General features: G+C 45.7%; 1 protein-coding gene and 1 long non-coding RNA gene across 2 annotated transcripts; one reads left to right on the top strand and one right to left on the bottom strand.

Moving 5' to 3' along the window:
• Positions 1-1,886: 1,886 nt before the first annotated feature.
• Positions 1,887-7,758, bottom strand: LOC148117741 (uncharacterized). The gene is made up of 3 exons (XR_015736728.1): positions 7,391-7,758; positions 5,297-5,464; positions 1,887-2,879 (listed from the first exon to the last, which is right to left on the bottom strand). It is a non-coding gene; the product is annotated as an uncharacterized LOC148117741 (long non-coding RNA).
• Positions 7,759-8,041: 283 nt separating this feature from the next.
• On the top strand, positions 8,042-9,871 carry Rps26 (ribosomal protein S26). The gene is made up of 4 exons (XM_087901976.1): positions 8,042-8,081; positions 8,330-8,507; positions 9,234-9,364; positions 9,781-9,871. Exons 1-4 carry the CDS (start codon positions 8,079-8,081, stop codon positions 9,814-9,816), a joined length of 348 nt encoding a protein of 115 aa, XP_087758102.1. The 5' UTR covers positions 8,042-8,078; the 3' UTR covers positions 9,817-9,871.
• Positions 9,872-21,458: the final 11,587 nt, after the last annotated feature.

Here is a 21,458-nt window from a genome sequence, read left to right as displayed (position 1 = left end):
TACAGATGTTTGTGATATACCATGTGGTTGCTGGGAATTGAACTCAGGATCTCTGTAAGAACAGTCAGTGCTCTTAACCTCTGAACCATCTCTCCAGCCCTCTCTTTTCTCTTTCTTTCCTCCAAATCCTCCCTGGTTTCTTCCAAATTCAGAGTCTCCCTTTTTTCTTATCATTTTTGTATGTACATATGTACTTATGGATAATATATATGTATAGATGCATATACATATTCCTAGATATGGCCTGGTCAGTCTGTATAATGTTACACGTATGTATGATTCAGGGCTGACCATTTGGCACTGGACAACCCACTGGTGTGCTCTTCCCTGGGAAGGACCACCTCTCTTGCTCCCAGTTTCTGATGTGGTTCATAGGCATCACAGCTTGGTAGGACTCTTAGTTGACGTCCTCCTTCAGAAGCTTGCCTGGTGCCTTCTTGTCCTATGAGAGCTGGTCCTCAGGGAGGAGTTTTCAGGGCAGCTCCAGCGCAGGGGTCTCTGGACCCTTTTTGAAGTGCATGCTGTCTTCAGCAATAAGGACTTAACCTCCAATGGGGCGTCTCTTGGACAGCTCTGTCCAACAGTTCAAAAGAGGGGTTCTCAGCCGGGTGGTGGTGGCGCATGCCTTTAATTCCAGCACTCGGGAAGGAGGCAGGTGGATCTCTGTGACTTCAAGGCCAGCCTGGTCTACAAGAGCTAGTTCCAAGACAGGGTCCAAAGCTACAGAGAAACCCTGTCTTGAAAAAGAAAAAAAAAAGAAAAGAAAAAAAGAAAAACCATACACATGCAAAAGAGGGTTCTCTTCTTGTCATTGTTTAGTATTGGGCTTTTGCTAGATGGTCTTCGAGGGAACATCCTCTCTGATGAGTCATTAAAATACATATGTGCATATTTATACAGGGAGTTATGTGTATGATAGGATTTCGGGTAAATAGTTAATAGTGTGATTCCTACGGCATTTCCAAAAATCCTTCTTGTTATTTTACTCATTTCCCTCCTTCTTCCATGTTTTCCTCCCTCCCCTTCCCTAAAGAGGCTCCCTTTCCCATTTCCCCTCAGATCAATTGTATCCTGCTGTCCCCTTCCTCCCACCTTCTTCTGTATTTCCCTCCCTCCTCCTCCCCAAGCAGCCCCTCCTTTGCTGTTTCCTTGATCAGGTCACTTGTACTCTGCAGCAGTCTTCTCTACTGCCTCCAGTCCCCATGTCCCGGCAAGGGTTCTGCTGCACCGTCCTGATTTCTGCTCTAGGATCTGCGCTCACCCTTGAAGGTTAGAGCTAGGAGCTTTCTCCGTGGGTGAACTTTCAGGGTCTGTGTTATCTCATTCAACAGGGCCTTTTCTAGTTTCATCCCTTTACCTACAAAGTTCATGATTTTCGTTTGTTTGCTTGCTTGCTTGTTTTTTTTTTAACAGCTGCATAGCATTCCATAGTGTATATGGACCACCCTTTCGTTATCCATTCGTCAGTTGTAAGACATCTAGGTGGTTTCCATTTTCTGGCTGTTGTGACTGGAGCAGCAAGGAGCAAGGCTGAGCAAGCATCGTCAGAGTAGGATGTTGAGTCCTTTTGGTATTCACCAAGGAGTGGTAGCTGAGTTGTATGATTTCCATGGTGGCTGCACCAGTTTGCAGTCCCACCAACAGTGTATGAGGGCTCCCCATCTCCTCCAGCGATTATTGCCCATTGGTCTTTGCCATTCTGACTGGGGTAAGATAAAAATCTCAAAGGTATTTTGATTTGTATTTCCCTGATTGCTAGGAATGATGAACTTTTTTTTGGGAGGGGGTTGGGTTTTTTTGTTTTTTGAGGCAGGTTTTTCTGTAGCTTTGGAGCCTGTCCTGGAACTAGCCCTTGTATGTCCCGCGCTACCGCAGGACACTTAGGATCCTTCTGCAGAAAAGCTTTAATGCGTCTTGTGAGAGAGCATAAGCTTACAAAGCTGAGACCCAGAATGAGGGGAACCCATCCCTTATATAGGAAACAGTCCTCGCTTCGGACGTGTCACTCTTGGATTGGTCTGCTGCCCATCAACCCAGATGATGGCTCGGGAGTAGGCAGGGACGCAGCAGTGGAAAGTTACCAAGCACATGCTCATTATAGTCCCACTGTCTCTGCCTCCCCAATGCTGAAATTAAAGGCGTGTGCTACAACACCTTGAGGTCACAGAGGTCAATCTCTACCTCTATCCCTTGAAGTAATGGAGAATGTGGTTGCGCCCTCCACCATCTTCCCCTTTTTTACTTCTTTGCAGAAAGGCAACTCCCTCAGAAGGCAAAGATAGAGGTCGCACTTCCCAGAGTGAAAACATTATAATGGGCTTGCACGGAATCTGCCCCTAGGTTCATGACACCTGGAACTTATCCGGTCTGCCCTCTGCCATTTTTCTGGGAAAGGGAATATACAGCAGGAAACCCTTATGCAGGGCAACATATCTCTCAGAGAGGGCCATTCTCTGTGCGATGCTCTTCAGCTCGACAACCTTCAGGGCTAGCTAAGCCAAGCACTCCACCCTGTGCAATGGACCACTGTCCTAGGGGTGCAGGAGCTGGTTGGCATAAACCTTACTGCTTCAGCATAGATAACCACACATCAGTAGAGGCTCCCTGTTCCAGGGCAGCCAGCGCTTGTGCAATAACCACTTTGTCTCTACGGCTTTGGGATTTGAGTCGGCAGACCATCCAGAGGAGAAACACTATTCCACAGCATAGGGCTGCTCCAAACATTCCCACCCCCACCCATTCTTTGAAGTAGGAGATGAAGGACATAATCCAGGACTGGAATCCTTCGGCCAAGCTTATGTCCACTCGCGTGGAGTTGATTGTCACGATGGACTGTCTCAAGGAGGACAACAAATCATCAAAATTCTCGGTCCAATTTTCTGCAAGATACAAAGACAATTCTCGGGACAGGTTAGCCGCTTTTGTAAAGTTCTCATATGGTACACTGGTCACACACAAGGCTGGAGTTTTCCATGGTATGGGCCGTGCTGCCCCAGTGGCGCCTAGGAAAAACCCAGGCCCTGTTTGTTGATATTAGGTTTAGGATTTATTGGCTCCCGTATTCCTTGCTTGGAGCGACCCAAGCCCTTTCTTGGCCTATGGCCCATTCTTATCATTATATCTTGGGCCTGAGATGAATATTCATTAGATAAGGTCAATCACATACCCTGCATCACGTCTCTTCCCCATAAGTTGACTGGCAGGGGGAGGACATATGGTGTAAAATATCCTGACTGCCCTTCGTCTGTTTTCCAGGTTAATCTGGTGGAGCTAATGGTGGGGCTTGCACTGTAGCCCAAGCCCTGTAGGGCATGAGACGACTCGGTAATGGGCCAGGACCGTGGCCACCAGCGCGATGAGATAATACTTTTGTCCGCGCCAGTGTCCAAAATGCCTTCGAAGCATATACCATTGACCCAAAGGGGCAGTTTGGGTCGATCTTGAAGGCTAACAACCAAGTAGGCCGAATCCTGTCCTGTTGACCCCATTAATTTATTCTCCGGCCTCTGGTGGATGTCTGCCGGGAGAAGCAGTAACTGAGCTATCCTGTCTCCTTTACTGATGGAAAAAACTCCATCAGGGCAAGAGCATAGGGCTTGTATTTCAGCAGTGTGCTGACTATCAACAAGGCCTGGGTGGACAATCAGTCCCTGTAGGGTAAGCGAGCCACGCCCTAAAAGCAGGCCCACGCTTCCAGGGGGTAGGGGCTCAGGCAGCTGCACAGGGATGGGCTGTACCCCCATTTGGGGCATCAATAGGAAGTTGGTGGAGGCATGCAAGTCCATTCTTGTTCTGCCTCCAAGGGTCCCTCGGTCGTTGCCCTGACGAACTTGTTCCCATATTTTTGGGGGCCCTGGGACCGAGGGCCCATCATCCGTTTTTTGGACCATCAGTCTGTGGGTTTCCTAATGGTGGAAGGATCTTGCCATGGATATCCCTAACGGAGCGGCAGAGCTCAGTCCTATGATAACCTTTACCACAGCACGAGCAAAGGGTAGGAGGCGCTCTCTCCTTTTCTGATGACCTACAATCCTTTTTTAAATGTCCTGGCTTCCCACATTTAAAGCAAACTCTTTTGTCTGGCCCTTTAAAAAGGCGTTTTTGTGACTGCAAATCTGAAAACGGCTCCTGAGTCCCTTGTATAATTTTGGTGAGTGGAGTGCTCTTTTCTCCCTTTTTTGACAAGGCTTTCCATGCTCTTATAGCTGTATCGGCTACCTGGCGGTAGGCACCATAAGGATAGTTTGTCTGGGCGGCGGTGAAGCGCCCTCGACCGGTCAGGAGGTCAAAGGTCCATTGTTGTTGCTCTGGAGTTAAGGCCTGAGCATTAGCTCTGGCCTGTTCCTGAGCCGCCTCATGCCACAGGGCTTTCCACTCCAAATATTGACCCATGCTGACAAGCGACACTTTTGTAACTGTCTCCCAGTCAGCCGGAGTCAAGGCAGTCAAGGCCAATCTGTCCAATTGGGCTAAGGTAAAATTAGCAGTCACTCCATACTTCCTGACTGACTCTGCTAACTTTTTTATTTGGTTGTACTCCACAGGTGCATGCACCCGCCCGTTCTCCCCTTCCTAAAGGGGGAAGGCCAGGTGCAACTTTCTCTTGACCTTGTCAAGGATAAAAGAAAAAGTCTTTGGCCCAAGGCGTTCCTCATAAGGAGGCGCCGGAGGGGCGGTTGGGGGAGGGCGCAGCTCATAAGGAGGCAGATGGGCCCTGCGGGATGACCTTCTCACGGCCCTACTGCTGGAAGGCCGTGCCCCATTATGGGGATATCTTTCCCTCTCATATCTAGCCACTTCTTCTAATTCTGCCTCCTTCTCTATATCTAGTTCTTCTACCTTTTCTCCCGAGCCAGAACTTTCGTTCCATGCTCACTTTCATGGTCACTTTCAATTTGCAGAGCTTCGAGCTCCTGCAGAGGATATAAACTGCTGTTCTTTCCTTTTTTCTTGTTGTTGGTATCAGAAAGCTTTTGACCTTGTAGGTCAGTCTTCTCCCCCGTTTTTATTTTCTTAGAACCACCGGGGGGTCCTTTTTTCTTATCTGGGACTGTCCTTTTCTTGCGTGCACCCAACCTCTCACTGCGCTCAGTTTCTGACATGCTATCCTGGACTTCCTCCAATATACTTCGTCCTTCTGCAACAACCGCCTGGCAGGATTCATCTTCTAAGCAATTCCAAAGAGATCCCAAAAGAAAAAATAAGAGAACTGCTAAAAGTACCAAGGCCTCTACGAAACCTTCCCAAGGCAGAGACAAGTCAAGCCCCAAATCAAAAAGTCCAGGAATAGTCATACCTCTCTGAGCATACAGACCTGCAGTTCTGAATCCTCCTTGTGTCCAAGGGATCTCCGGCGGTGCGAGCAGTGGTCAGGGTCCCCCGGCGTCAGCACCAGATATCCCACGCTACCATCTCGCCAGCAAGAACACACTTAGGATCCTTCTGCAGAAAACCTTTAATGCGTCTTGAGAGAGAGCATAAGCTTACAAAGCTGAGACCCAGAATAAGGGGAACCCATCCCTTATATAGGAAACAGTCCTCGCTTCGGACGTGTCACTCTTGGATTGGTCCGCTGCCCATCAACCTACTACCTCTCGGCAGTAGGCAGGGACACAGCAGTGGAAAGTTACCAAGCACATGCGCATTATAGTCCCACTGTCTCTGCCTCCCCAATGCTGAAATTAAAGGCGTGTGCTACAACACCTTGAACTCACAGAGATCTGTCTGTCTCTACCTCCCAGGCATTGGGATTAAAGGCGTGTACTACCACACCTTGAGGTCACAGAGGTCAATCTCTACCTCTGTCCCTTGAAGTAATGGAGAATGTGGTTGCGGCCCTCCAGGCCCTCCACACTTGTAGACCAGGCTGGCCTTGAACTCACAAAGATCTGCCTGCCTCTGCCCTCTGATTGCTGAGATAAAAGGCGTGTGCCACCACTGTCCAGCTATGATGAACTTTTTTTAAAAGATGGAGAGATAGCTCAGAGGTTTTGAGTACTTATTAGTCTTTTTTTTTTTTCTTTTCGGATTTTCAAGACAGGGTTTCTCTGTGTAGCTTTGGAGCCTGTCCTGGCACTCTTGTAGCCCAGGCTGACCTTGAACTCACAGAGATCCACCGCCTCTGCCTCCCGAGTGCTGGGATTAAAGGCGGATGCCAGAGCACTTGTTAGTCTTGCAGAGGACCCAGGGTCTGTTCCCAGCGTCCACAGGGTGGTTCATAACCATCTGTAACTTTAGTCCCATGGGGTTGGATTAGCTCTTCTGATCTTTCTGGGCACCAGACATGCATGTGGCGTACATACACATATTTGCGAAAAACACTTATACATGCAAAATAAAATTAACATTAAAAAATGTTTGTGCCACAGCAAGTGTGTGGAAGTCAGATGACAACTTTCTCTCTCTTTTTTTTTAAATATTTATTTGCTTATTATGTATACAGTATTCTTTCTTCAGTCCAGAAGAGGGCACCAGGCCTCATTACAGATGGCTGTGAGCCACCATGTGGTTGCTGGGAAATGAACTCAGGACCTTTGGAAGAACAGGCAATGCTCTTAACCGCTGAGCCATCTCTCCAGCCCCCAGATGACAACTTTCAAAAGCCAGTTCCAGCTGTCTGCCTTGGCTAGATGCATTCTCCTCCCTGCGACCACACACTGCCCCAGGCATGCTGTCCTGTGAGCACCACCACCTCCCCGTTCCTCCCACACCTGCTCTCACCCAGCAGTACTGCAATTCCAGATGTGTGCCACCTCCATGACTTCTAGCCTTTTCCATGACTTCTAGAAATTGAAATCCAGTCCTTAGGCTTATAAGACTAACACTTTTACCCTGAGTTTCATGATTACTCTGGGTTCCCTGTAATTCCAGCACTTGGGAGACAGACTCAAGAAGACAAGAAATTCAAGGACACACTTGGCTACAAACAGAGTTCTAGGCCAGCCTGGACTAAATGACTATGTTTCAAAATAAAGTGATAATAACTATCTATCTGATAGACTTGCTCAGTTAAATTGAGTTGGTAATACAAGCTACTAACTACAGAGCTTCCCCTGGGCTAACAGGACATTGGAATAAAAAGGGGGTTCAAACAAGCTGGGTGTGGAGTTATACATTTTTTATCTCAGCACTCCCGGCATTTCAATCTCAGCATTTTAATCCTAAGGGCAGAGGCCTGCACTCTCTTGAGTTCAAGGCCAGCCTGGTTTACAGCAGCTCCAGGATAGGCAGGGTTACATTTAAGACACATTGTCTGGAGGGGAAAAAAAAAAGTGGTTCAAAACAAAACAAATAGTCCCACCAATAGAACATTTGTCTCGTTGAAACTTTTATTTGCTTTGCTTGTTTTTGTTTTTTCGAGACAGGGTCTCACTGTGTAGCTCTGACTAACCTGTAATCCTAATGTAGACCAGGACGGCCTTGAACTCACAGAAATGTATTTGCCTCTTCCTCCCGAGTGCTGGGATTAAAAGCCTGTGCTACCATGTCCGGCTGAAGCTTTTATTTGGAAAGGATGAATTTACAAAATGGTTTATTTCCTCACGGGTCTTCTATTTCTTATTCTTATGCCTAGAACACAAATTTCAAAGAAATGAAGTCATGGCGTCTTACGGTGGTGTAGCGCCGCCTTTAGTCTGTCTCCTCCAGACCAGAGCCTCTTCGACTCATACTACAACTCCCACAATGCATCTCTCTCGGCCTCTCGTAATAGGGAGTGTGCATGCATCCTGAGACCGAATTCTAGATAACTTCCGCTCTAGAGACAACGTGAACCGGATGTTATAGTGGTCGGAATTACTTCCTGGTTCGTAAACTTATAACTTTTAGTCTTCCGCCAGCAGGTAAAATAGTCCCGTTGATACTTTGCTCCACAGGTAATTTGTAAGGACTTATTTTAAACCTACATTTTATCAGAAACGCTAAATAATTAGATAAATTTGAGTACAGCAGTTGCTAATATTAAGTACAATTACACATCTCTAAATTTTTTCTTTCTCCCCGGCGTGAGCGTAGGAATCTCGTACTATATAAGAGTGGCCGGCGAGGAGCCGGATCCTCTTTCGGGACTTGGCTCCAAGATGGTGAGTGTCGCCGCGTGGAGAGAGCGCGAGCCTGAGCAATGAGTGGGAAGTAGGCTCTCGGGCCGTGGGGACTCGGGAGTCGGAGCCTCAGAGGAGGAAGGGGCAGCATGTACTCCTGAGCCCGGGGTTAAAATGCCTGGGATTTGTGTGGCTCGCTTTGCTGGGGCTGCGGGCGGTGAATGGCCGGAAATTGCTGAGGCTGAGTAAGTCGCACCCCATTTTTAGTAAGATATTTTTTTCATGTTCAGACCAAAAAAAGGAGAAACAACGGCCGTGCCAAAAAGGGCCGCGGCCATGTGCAGCCAATTCGCTGCACTAACTGCGCCCGCTGCGTGCCTAAGGACAAGGCCATTAAGAAGTTCGTCATTCGGAACATCGTAGAGGCCGCCGCCGTCAGGGACATATCCGAAGCAAGTGTCTTTGACGGTAAGTGTATAGGGGTGAGGAATGAACGCGGGGCCATGGCTACCTTTGGTTTATATTTAGCTTTGGGCAGAGGCTGTCTTTTATGGCATAGTAAGCAGTCTTAACGTTGAGGTTTGAACTTGATGGTTTTTCTTTTTGGGTGGATTGCATGCTAGGCAAACCCTGCCTGCATCCCATGCCTTTGACTGCCGGTTTAGAAGAGGGAAAATCTGTAAGAAACTGTAAGAGATGGACGTTTGATAGACATAGTTCATTCAACTACTACTTTGAATAAAACATGCTCAGACTGAGTTGTAAATATGGCAGAGTGCAGGCAGTAAGTTTTGGAACTTAGAACAGAAACCCTAGTTTATGCCTCCCTAATGCTGGGTTTCAAAACATAGGCCACAACACCCGACTGAGTTTCTTAAGTGAGAATTGCTAGGCATTCGACCTGCAGACACAGTTGGACTCCCCGACTTGAGCTGTTCTTACTGCTACTGTGTGGTCTGGCTTCAAGTGGTGTTCAGCCTTTTGAATGGCAACGTTTCACCCAAAAGTTGGACTTACACCTTAGTATATGTAAGCTTGGTTTCCATGCTGGCAAGGTGGGCTTGCTTCACGGGGGGTGTTTATTCAGGTTGAGACTGCTTACTGGTGGCCTTTTGAGCAGGTTTTTGTGGGTGTGCCTAAGTGAGGGGATGGTGGGGAACGGGCTTATGTCCTAACTGCTGCTCTGTTCTTCAGCTTATGTGCTCCCCAAACTCTATGTCAAGCTGCATTACTGCGTGAGCTGTGCTATCCATAGCAAGGTAGTCAGGAATCGATCTCGGGAAGCTCGGAAGGACCGAACGCCCCCACCACGATTTAGACCTGCTGTAAGTCAGTTTTGCTTGTTTTTCCTTGGTAGACCGTTTCCAGTGGAATAGTATGGTGTCTTGCCTGAACCATACTATTCCATATGGCTTATGACCCGAAACCATTGTTAGTGGTGATGGAGGTTCCGGGTGGGTTCTTTGGTTCTGTGATGCTCGTGGCCATATCTGGGTGGCCCTCGGCTTGTTACTGGTAAGTGCTGTAAGTGAACTCCATGGATTCATCATGAACAGGTTTGGGGTTTTGTAGAGATCCGCATCTCTTGATAGTGGTGGGTGTTTTTATTTGTTCACCACAGTTTCACTGTGGCCTTAGCTGACCCAGGATTTTTCTGTCTCTGGAATACTGGATTAAGTGAACCTGCTGCACCAACGTTAGATACTTAGTATTAATTTACTTCATCTCTTATTTTTTTCAGGGTGCTGCCCCACGACCTCCACCAAAGCCCATGTAACGTGGCTTCATAAAGATAGAAGAGAACACCTTGGAAAAATAAAATGGAACTTATACATTATGTAGCGTTTGAGTGTGTTTTTGCCAGGTGTGAATTGTGTTACTTCATTTTCTCTGTGTGCTTTTGGAGACCGTAAGGCAGAACAAACTTGGTATTTTTTGGGCACTGTACTCCGTACACCTCATGTTTTGCAGGTTGATGAACCTGTTGAACTCCAGGGATCCTGTTTATGCTTCCCCAGCCTTGGGATTGACAGGCTCAACTTAATTTCTTTTTAAGGTTTATTATATGTGCAACTTTCTTCCATGTATGCTTGCATGCCAGAAGAGGGCACCAGACCTCATTCTAGATGTCTGTGAGCCACCAAATCAATTGCTGGGAATTGAACTCAGGACCTCTGGAAGAGCATCCAGTTTTCTTAACCTCTGAGCCCTCTCCAGCCCCAACTTGACTTAATTTTATGTGAGTTCTAGATTATGTGTGTTTTTCATTGTTTTCCCTTTGGATTTTGGGGGTACATGGTCAGATACCTTACTAGCTTTAAATTTATGTCTCTAACTGGTAAGATAAAAGCACACCCAGCTAAGTAGCCAGTTAACATTTTTCTGAAAGCTAAGGCAGTTGGTGCCTTGGGCTAAAAGGGGATATGGTCAATAGGAGGGACTATAGTCTGTACCAGTTGTGGAGGTGATCCTGTTGGCAAACCCTCATCAGAAACTAAAGCCAAGAGGTTTTTATGGGCTGGAGTTTGCCCCTGTCTATTGTTGCCCTCTATATTTGTGGGTTTGAAGTAAGGGGTCTGGCCCAGGCTTTTTTGGTGGGTTTGGTGCTGAAATTAATTACAGGTGTGATTTTCCAGCATCTTTAAGATCATCGCACACCTTTAATCCCAGCACTTGGGAGGCTGAGGCAGGTGGATCTCTGAGTTTGAGGCTAACGTGGTCTACAAGAGCTAGTTAAAAAAATGAAACTTGTTCATGGGGGCTGGAGAAACGGTTCAGCGGTTGGGAACACTGACTGTTCTTCCAGAACCCTCATGGCAGCTCACAACTGTGACTCCAGTTCCTGGGCATCTGGCACCTTTACACTAGTGCACATTAAGTTAGGAACTTACTCTTCCTCGCCGAGGACTGCTTGGCTCAGCACATGAAGCCCTTCAGAGGACAGTTTGCAAGGGTCAGGTCTTTATACTGAGGGTCTGGGATAGAAACAAGCACCTGCCAGGTGGTGGCACACGCTACCCAGCACTCCCAGAGGGCACGTATCTCTTGAGTTCAAGACCAACCTGGTCTACAAGGGCTAGTTCCAGGACAGGCTCCAAACCTGTCTCCAAAAACCAAAAAAAAAGCACCTATAATCCTCAGTCTGTCCCAAATAGTTACTTAATTCAGTGCAGAGTAGTTTGGGTTTTTTCTGTAGGTATTTTCTGATTAAAGGTTTAGCATTAAGAATTAATAGTGATTTGTATAGTTTAATCTACATGGGGAGTAGAAAAAGACAAGATCTGAGTAAATTGGGAGCATGGGGACCTTGGGGGAGGGGAGCAGAGAAAAATGTAGTGCTCAACAAAAATAAAAAACAGTTAATAGTGGAGCTGGAAAGAAGCTTTTAATCCCAGCACTCAGGAGTCCTGGGGCCATCCTGGTCTACAGGGTGAGTTCCAGGACAACTAAGGCTACACAGAAACCAAAAGTACTTGTTGCTTGGCTTCAACTTGAGTTACCCACACCGTGGTTCACATTCATCCCAAACCTTATTTTGAAGGGTTGCAGTTCCTTCCTTTTGCCCCTGAGATTGCAATTCATACATGTGTTGCATTTATATAGACTTAACTAAAAATGTGGGAGACTCCGAAGAAGGCGTGACTAAAATACTGGCTACGCTATCAGGACCTAGTTTTGGTTCCTGACACATTTACATACATGGCAGCTCACGGCTATAACTCCAGTTCAAAATACTTGGTGAATCCCCCGCCCCGTCCCCTTGATAATCCAAAATTGCCCTGCTTGTTATATGAGCATTTGGGAGTTCAAGGTCAGCTAGATTCTGACCAACATCAGCCTCTAGAGTTAGCCTATCCCATTTTCAGCCAATCAATTGCCACCTCTGGGAAAGTCACCTAAGATACAGATCCCATCACCTACTTGAAAAGGGTAAGTTGCTGGGCTGGTCAGTGGGGACCTATACCTTTAATCCCAGCACTCAGGAGGCAGAGGCCAGTGGATCTCTGAGTTTGAGGCCAGCCTGGTGTACAAGTGCTAGTTAAGGACATCCAGGGCTGTTACACAGAGAAACTCTTGTCTCGAAAAATCAAAAGAAGGAAACAAGCTCCACCGGGAGCAGAAGCCAGGAGCAAATCCAGCCCTGGGAGCCAACCCAATCCTGGGACACTGGCAGACAAGGGGTGAGCCAACGACCTGACTCAGAGTCTGCGACCTCCACAGGAACCTCCCCCAAGATCCCCATGCTCCCAATTTACTCAGGAGATCTTGTCTTTTTATACTTTCTACTTCCCAAGAGATCTATGTAAGTCTCTCTTAGTGTGCATGTTGTTGTCTAAGTTCTCTGGGATTGTGGTTTGTAGGCTGGTTTTGTTTATGTTTAAAAACCACCTATGAGTGAGTACATGTGATAATTGTCTTTCTGTGTCTGGGTTACCTCACTCAAAATAATGTTTTCTAGTTTCATCCATTTTCCTGCAAAATTCAAGCTGTCATTATTTTTTTCTGCTGTGTAGTACTCCATTGTGTAAATGTACCACATTTTTCTTATCCATTCTTCAATAGAGGAGCATTTAGGTTGTTTCCAGGTCTGGCTATGACAAACAATGCTGCTATGAACATAGTTGAGCACATGTCCTTGTGGCACGATTGAGCATCCTTTGGATATATACCCAAAAGTGGTATTACTGGGTCTTGAGGAAGGTTGTTTCCTACTTTTCTGAGAAATCGCCACACTGACATCCAAAGGGGTTGTACCAACTTGCATTCCCACCAGCAATGCAGAAGTGTTCCCTTTTCCCCACAACCTCTCCAGCATAAGTTGTCATCAGTGTTTTTGATCTTGGCCATTCTTACAGGTGTAAGATAGAATCTCAGAGTTGTTTTGATTTGTATTTCTCTGATGACTAAAGATGTTGAACATTTCCTTAAGTGTCTTTCAGACATTTTAGATTCCTCTGTTGAGAGTTCTCTGTTTAGGTCTGTACTCCATTATTTTTTTTATTGAATTATGTGATCTTTTGGTGTCCAGTTTCTTGAGTTCTTTGTATATTTTGGAGATCAGACCTCTGTCTGATGTGGGGTTAGTGAAGGCCTTTTCCCATTCTGTAAACTATCGTTTTATCTTGTTGACCATGTCCTTTGCTTTACAGAAGCTTTTCAGTTTCAGGAGGTCCCATTTATTAATTGTTTCTCTCAGTGTCTGTGCTGCTGGGGTTATATTTAGGAAGTGGTTCCCTGTGCCAATGTGTTCAAGTGTACTTTCCACTTTCTCTTCTATAAGGTTCAGTGTGGCTGGCTTTATGTTGAGGTCTTTGATTCATTTGGACTTGAGTTTTGTGCATGGTGACAGATATGGGTCTATTTTCATTTTTCTACATGTTGATATCCAGTTATGTCAGCACCACTTGTTAAATATGCTTTCTTTTTTCCATTTGATATTTTTTGCTTCTTTATCAAATATCAGGTGTTCAAAGATGTGTGGATTGATATCTGGGTCTTCTGTTCAGTTCCATTGGTCCTCCTGTCTGTTCTTATGCCAGTACCAGGCTGTTTTCAGTACTGTAGCTCTGTAGTAAGAGTTTGAAGTTGGGGATTGTGATGCCTCCAGAAGTTCTTTTATTGCCCAAGATTGTTTTGACTATTCTGGTTTTTTGCTTTTCCAAATGAAGTTGAGTACCATTATTTCGAGGTCTTTGAAGAATTTTCTGGGATTTTGATGGGCACCAAAACTTTTTTAATATTCATTTTTTTTAGTTTTTTGTGTATGGGTATCTTGCCTGCAAGTATTTTTGTGCACCACATGTGTACCTAGCAACCTTAGAAGTCAGAAGAGAGAGTCAGATCAGGAACTGGAGTCATGGATAGTGATGGGCCGCCAAGTGGGCGCTGGTTAGTGGTGGGCCGCCACGTGGGCGCTGGTTAGTGGTGGGCCGCCATGTGGGCACCCAGATAGTGGTGGGCTGCCACGTGGCCATGTGGGTGCTGGGAACTGAACCCAAGTTCTCTGCAAGGACAAGAAGTCTGAGTCATCTCTCTGCCCTCCTCTTTAAATTTTTCTATTATATTTATTGTGTGTGTGTTTGTGGTCATCGGGCCTGATGGCATGCACCCTTATCCACTGAGCTATCTTGCTGGTTCCCAAAGTCTATTCTTGCAGTTACCATAAGGGATATGGATACATCCACTTAATGTGTTAGGGAGTTTGTGACCTCTGAGAAAAGACCATAGACTCAATGAATTATACTTTAAAGCTGCTAGCAGAAAAATAGCCTTTAAGCCCAGTCTCAGGTTTCAAGGAGTATGGGAAAGTTTTTTTTTAATTTATTTATTAATTATGTATAGAGTGTCCTGCCTGCATGTATGCCTACAGGCTAGAAGAAGGCACCAGATCTCATTACAGATGGTTGTGAGCCTCCATGTGGTTGCTGGGAATTGAACTCAGGACCTATGGAAGAACAGTCGGAGGCTGGAGAGATGGCTCAGCGGTTAAGAGCACTGCCTGCTCTTCCAAAGGTCCTGAGTTCAATTCCCAGCAACCACCTGGTGGCTCACAACCATCTGTAATGAGGTCTGGTGCCCTCTTCTGGCATTCAGGCATACACACAGACAGAATATTGTATACATAATAATAAATAAATAAATAAATATTTTTTAAAAAAAAGAACAGTCAGTGCTCTTAACCTCTGAGCCATCTCTCTCCAGTTCAGGAAAGAGCTTTTAAGGGGAAAACCACAAGAAGACCTTCAATATCTACGCAAGCAAGAAAAAAACTTGTTTGTTCTACCAAGTTAACTGGTTAAAGCAACTTAAAACAATTTTGGGGTTTCTGTATAAGCAAGTTACAGAAACAAAAAAATGCAATTAATCATAACAAGTTAGATAGTCACTGAATCAGGGTTACTGAGAGCTTATCTTCCAGGGACTGGAGTCAGAGACAATGGGTACCAAGATGGATGCCTGGCATAAAATGGAATTTCTTTAGCCATCACAAATGAGTTAAATAGTCTTATCAAATTAGACCATAAATGAAAAAATTGGCATTAGAATATAAATGTATCTGTTCAATAATTTTTAAATATTATTTTCTGTGTATGGGTATTTTTCCTGCTGGTATGTCTGTGCGTCGCACCATGCAGTGCCCATGAAGGCCAGAAGAGGGCACCAGATCCCCTGGAACTGGGTTTACTCCCGTTTTTTTGAGACTGGTTACTGAGGTGTGATTGCTAGACTTGGAACCTGAGTCCTCTGGAAGAGCAGCCAGTGCTCTTAACTGCTGAGCCATCTCTCCAGCCTTGTTCAGTAAATATTCATTTCTTATGTACTTGGAACTTGAACTTCCTTCAGAGTCCAAGGCCTATGTTACACAAAGCCAACTGATTAAGAATCTAAAAAAGCCAAGTGTGGTGGCACACACCTTTAGTCCCAGTATTTACGAGGCAAAAACAGATGGATCTCTATGAGTTCGAGACCAATCTGGTATAGAATAAATTCCCAGATACCTAGGGCTACACAGAGAAACCCTGTTTAGAAAAAAAAAATAATAACAAGAATTTTTTTATTTTTACTTGTGTTCATGAATAAGTGTATATATGACATGGGTGGAGGTCCCCGAAGAGTCCATGTGTCAGGTCCCCTGGAATTGCGCTAGAAACCAAGCTCCTTTAGAGAGCAGTACCAACTTTTTTTTTTTTTTTTTTTTTTTTTTGTTGATTTTTGAGACAGGGTTTCTCTGTAGTTTTTGGTGCCTGTCCTGGAACTAGCTCTTGTAGGCCAGGCTGGCCTCGAACTCACAGAGATCCACCTGCCTCTGCCTCCCAAGTGCTGGGATTAAAGGCGTGCGCCACCACCGCCCGGCAACTTTTTGTTTTTTTAAGTTTTATTTATTTATTATGTATACAACATTCTGCCTCCATGTATGCCTGCAGGCCAGAAGAGGGTACCAGATCTCATTACAGGTGACTGTGAGCCACCATGTGGTTGCTGGAAATTGAACTCAGGACCTCTGGAAGAGCAGCCAGTGCTCATAACCTCTGAGCCATCTCTCCAGCCCCCGCAGTACCAGCTCTTAACAGCTCTCACACCCGTTTGTTTCTGAGACATGGTCTCTTGTAGCCTAGACTGGCCTCAGACTCACTGGGGGACCTTGAATTTCCTCAGGCCCTGCTGTCACCTTCAGCGCTGGGATTGCAGGCACAGTTACCACACCTGAGTACATGGTGCTGGGGACGGAAGCCAGGGCTCACGCTTGTCCATCATACACTCCACCAACTGAACCACATCTACAGATCACTCCGGGTAGCATCCCCTGCCCGTCCCGCCCCAACTCTCAGACTTGTTCACTCTGTAGACCAGCCTGGCCTGCATTTCAGAGATCCTTCTCCTCCTTCAGCCTCTCCAGTGCTGGGATCAAAGGTATGTGCCACCATACCCATTCCCAGGGAAGCCATTGCTTCTAAAAATTATTTATTTTTATGTGTATGAGTGTTTTGCTTGCATGTATGTATGTGTACCCCATGGTGATTGTGGAGGTCAGAAGAGGGCCTCGAATCTCCTGGAACTGGAATTACCGATGGTTGTTAGCCACCATGTAGGTAAATGGAAATTAAACCTATGGCCTACAGAAGAGCAGTCAGTGCTCGTAACCAGTGAGTCATCTCTACTTCTTAATAGACTTAACTACTGATAATGCTTAACAATAAACCTAAAAAATAGGAAGGAAAGTTAGGGATAGTGGTGCATACCTGTAATCCCAGAATTTAGGAAGCAGAAGCATAGGATCCGGGAGTTCACGATCATCCTTGGGTACGCAAGGAGTTCAAAGCTTTATGAGACCACCACTCCCCCCAAAAAGAGAAGGGGGATTGTAAAGGCCAAGAAGCCAATTGGATAAATGAGAAAAGACCTTTCCTTCACTGGAAGTGACGAGACAAAGTGTCTGAGGCAGGAGCATGCCTACCAAGCTGGTGTGTTACAGAAAGGGAGGCAGGCAGTGTCTGGAACAGTTCAGGTTTGTGAGCCTTTATCTTTGGGCCCTTAGTTGTTTTGCTATGAGTTTTAAGCTTATAGGAGCAATATAGTGCATATTTGCTTAACATAGAACATCCTAAAAGGGATTCGGAACAGCAACGGGGATCAAGCTTACTATTTCTGCAGCAAAACATAAGAAAATAGGTAGAAATAAAGTATATAAACCGGATGTGGGGCTGCCCTTCTGTGATCCGGGCACGAAGAGACGAGATGATCACTCCAAGTCAGAAACCGGCCTGGTTTATATAGTGAGTTTCAGAGTAAGAGCTTCACAGGGAGCCCTGCTCATCCCAGGCCAGCGGCAGGAGAAGCCAAGGTCAGCAAGGGCTGCCTAGTGAGTCACTGAGGTCCAGGAGCCGAGGGTACAGGGTAAGATAAAAAGCTGTGTCAAGAGAGGAGAAAATGGGCTGAGAGAAGGCTCAGAGGTTAAGAACACTGGCTGTTCTTCCAGAGGTCGTGAGTTCAATTCAAGCAACCACATGGTGGCTCTCACAACCTTCTGTAATGAGATCTGGCGCCCTCTTCTGGCCTGCAGGGATACATGGAGGTAGAATGGTGCATAAACAAACATATAAATAAATGTATAAAGTATACCACAGATAATCCTATGGGGGGGGGAGAAAGGAAGGAGAAAATAAGAGTGTGAGAAGGAAAGAAGGATGGACCTGACTTTTCTTGTTTTTTGGGGGGATAGGGTTTCTTTGTGTAACAGCCCTGGCTGTCCAGGAACTCGCTCTGTAGACCAGACTGACCTCAAACTCACAGAGATCCACCTTCCTCGGCCTCCCCGGTGCTGGGATCAAAGGCGTGTACCACCACTGTCTGCACTGTCCTAGAACTTTTTATGTAGACCAGACTGTCCCGGAACTCACAGAGATCCTTCTGTCTCTGCCTCCCCGGTGCTGAGATTGGATGTATGTACCACCACACATGGCCTTTTTTTTAAAAAAAAAAAAAATACTAATTTTTTATAATTTAAAAAAGGATTTATTTTTATTTTGCCAGATTGTAGTGGCACATGCCTTTAATCCCAGTACTTGGGACGCAGAGGCAGGTAGATATGAGTGAGTTTGATGCCAGTCTGCTCTACAGAGTGAGTTCCTGGTTACACAAAGAAACGCCCTCCCTCCCCCCCCCGCCAAAAAAAAAATTCAAGTCAGGAATGATGGCACACACTTATAATCTCACTTACTTAACAGAAGCAAGAGAATAGATCAATATAAATATATCAATATAAAGCCCAGTGTAGTCTATGTAGCAGGGTCTTGTTTCATAGCTGGGTATGGAGGCACAGGTCTTTTAACCCCAGCATTCAGCAGGCAGATTTCTGACTTGGAGACCAGCTTGATCTACACAGCAAGTCCCAGGTAAGCCAGGGTGACCTACTAAGACCTTTCTTTTGTTTGTTTATTTTTTGTTTTCTGCCTTTTGTTTGTTTGACCCTATCAGAGAGAAAGAGAGAGAAATTAGGCATGGTGGTGCAAGCCTTTAATCTCAGCCCTCAGGAGGAAGAGACAGGCAGATCTCTAATCTTAAATCCAGCTTGATATACCTACCAAGTTCCAAGACAGCCAGGGCTACTTAGAGAGACCCTGTCTCAGAACACAGAAAGTGTGAAGCCAGGCATGTTGACACAGTCTTGTGACCCCAACGCTTGGTAAATGAAAGCCGGAGAATCAGGAGCTGGAGAATCAGGAGCTGAAGTCATCTCAGCTTCATAGGTTGAGGCCAATCTGGGCTACAGGAGACCTTGTCAAAACAACGATAATAAAAAGTGACGGTATTTCATTGAAGAGGTTATTTCTGTTTGGCTCTTTCTTTTCCTTCCTTCCTTCCTTCCTTCCTTCCTTCCTTCCTTCCTTCCTTCCTTCCTTCCTTCCTCTCTGTCTGTCTCTGTCTGTCTCTGTCTGTCTCTGTCTGTCTGTCTGTCTGTCTGTCTCTCTCTGTCTCTGTCTCTCTCTCTCTTTTCAGGGTTTCTCTGTGTAATAGCCCTGGCTGTCCTAGAATTTGCTCTGCTGGCCTTGAACTCACATAGATCCTCCTGTCTCTGCCTCTGCTGGGATTAGAGGCGTGTGCCACCACTGCCTGGCGTTTTTTTCTGTTGTGTTTGTTTGTTAATAGTGCTTTGGATAAAGCCTTGTACACACTAGAAGTACCCAATCACTAAATGACATCTTCAACCCTTTGGTTTTACAATCCAGTCCTATAGTGTAGCTCACTGACTGAACACGCTAGCTACATAGCCTCAGGAACTCTCCGGTTGGCAATCAGCCTGCCTTCACTTCCCAAATGCTGTGATCACAGGGTGCACCACCATGTCTAGGATTCGGAACGTTCTGAATCGCAGAGCAAACAATACAATGCGGTGCACAAAGTGTGGGAAGTGCTCATCTAGCGTTTCAGAAGGAGCTGTAGTACAATAAAAATAATAGGCAGGTGGTGGTGGCACATGCCTTTAACCCCAGTGCTTGGTAGACAGAGGTAGGTGGATCTCTGTGAGTTCAAGGCCAGCCTGGTCTACAGAGCAAGTTCTAGGACAGCCAGGGCTGTCACACAGAAAAACCCTGACTCGACATAAAAAATTAAATAAACTCTTTTCATACAGTATATTTTGATCACATTGTTTCTCCTCCCCAATATGCCTTCCTCTTCTTTCTGATACAGAGTCTCACTGTGTACACCTGACTGGCCTGGAACTCAGAGATCCCCCTCCCTCTCTCACTTTCTCCCAAGAGTTGGGATTAAAAGTGTGCGCCACCACACCCAAAGCTTTTTTTTTTTTTTTAACTTTTGAGTTAGCCCAGGCTGGCCCAAACGCTCCTTGTAGCGGAGAACGACCTTGAACTCCAGATTCTCCTGCCTCTACCACCCAAGTATGGAATTCTAGGTATGCAACACCTAGTCTAATTCTAAAGTTGATTTTTAGAGATTAATTACAGCCCAGACTCAACAGTTAAGAGCACTGGCTGTTCTTCCTGAGTGCAATTCCCAGCACCCACATGGTGTCTCACAACCGTCTGTAATGAGATCTTGTGTCCTCTTCTGACCTGCAGGCATACATGCAGGCAGAACATTGTATGTATAATAAATAAAAATCTTTGAAATAAAAAAAAAAAGATGTGCAGCCCAGTTTGCCAGCGCTAGCCCTCAGGGTGGAGGGCGCGGAGGAGGAAATAGGGCCAGGAGGGCAGTCATTCTCCATCTTTAGATACACAGTAAACTCAAAACCAGCTTGTGCTGCGTGAGACCTTGTCTCCAAACAAACAAAACCAACACCAAGGTGGAACAGAGCCCAAAGGCGAATCGATGGCAGATCTCATGCTTATTCCTCAGGAGGCCCTGGGTTTGATCTCCAGCTCCCTTATAGAGGAAAACAAAACCAAACCCAACCATTTAGCGTTTTGAGGTTACCTCAGTGGTGAAGCACAAGCGTAGCATGCGTGAAGCCCTGGGTTTAGTCCTTAGCTTTCCGCTACCCCCCCAGATTAGTGTTTTAACAGCTTTATTGAGTATCATCTGTCATGCAGGGACTGGTGCTGAACACCTGTAATCCCAGAATGAGAAAAATATCCAGAGTGTACAAGAGTGGGGATCCTGAGATGACTCGCATGTCCCTCTCAGCAGATGAACCCCAAACAACCATACAATAGGCTCCTACTGACCAATTAAAGGAGTCAGCAGTTAATATATGCAGCATGCACCCAGAGATACTGGGTAAAAAGAATCTAAGATAAAAAATACCCTGTAGAATTTCATTTATCCTAGAAAACGCACTATAATAGAAACGCTCTATAATAACAGAAAGGTAGGCTGTGGTGTCTCGGGACAGGGTAGGAGTGACAGTGTGGGGATAAGAGCCAGTTTTGGGGAGACCTACGTGTTCATCTTGAATACAGTGGTGGTTTCATGACTCTATACATCAGTTATTTTTGCTGAGTACCTATAATCCCAATAATTGTAACGCTGAGACAGAAGGATTAATGAGAATCTGAGGTCAGTCTGAGCTCCAGGCCAACTCCGGTTACAAAATATAAACCCTATCTAAAAAAAAATAACAAAAGAGGGGCTGGAGAGATGGCTTAGAGGTTAAGAGCACTGACTGCTCTTCCAGAGGTCCTGAGTTCAATTCCCAGCAACCACATGGTGGCTCACAACCATCTGTAATGAGTTCTGGTGCCCTCTTCTGGCCTGCAGGCATACATGGAGGCTGAACACTGTGTACATAATAAATAAATCTTTAAAAAAATAAAAATTAAAAAATTTAATAAAAAAAAACAAAAGAAAACCAAACAGGGCTGTCTAAACGTAAAGGGTAAAGGTACCTGTCCCCTAAGACACTCATGCTGGAAGGAGCAAGCCCAGCCATCATCACTGTGTGTATTGTGTCTGTAT

Source organism: Myodes glareolus, chromosome 26, assembly GCF_982192425.1.
Source record: "Myodes glareolus chromosome 26, mMyoGla1.1, whole genome shotgun sequence".
NCBI classification, from domain to species: domain Eukaryota; kingdom Metazoa; phylum Chordata; class Mammalia; order Rodentia; family Cricetidae; genus Myodes; species Myodes glareolus.
This window is presented reverse-complemented; position numbering and strand designations above follow the sequence as displayed.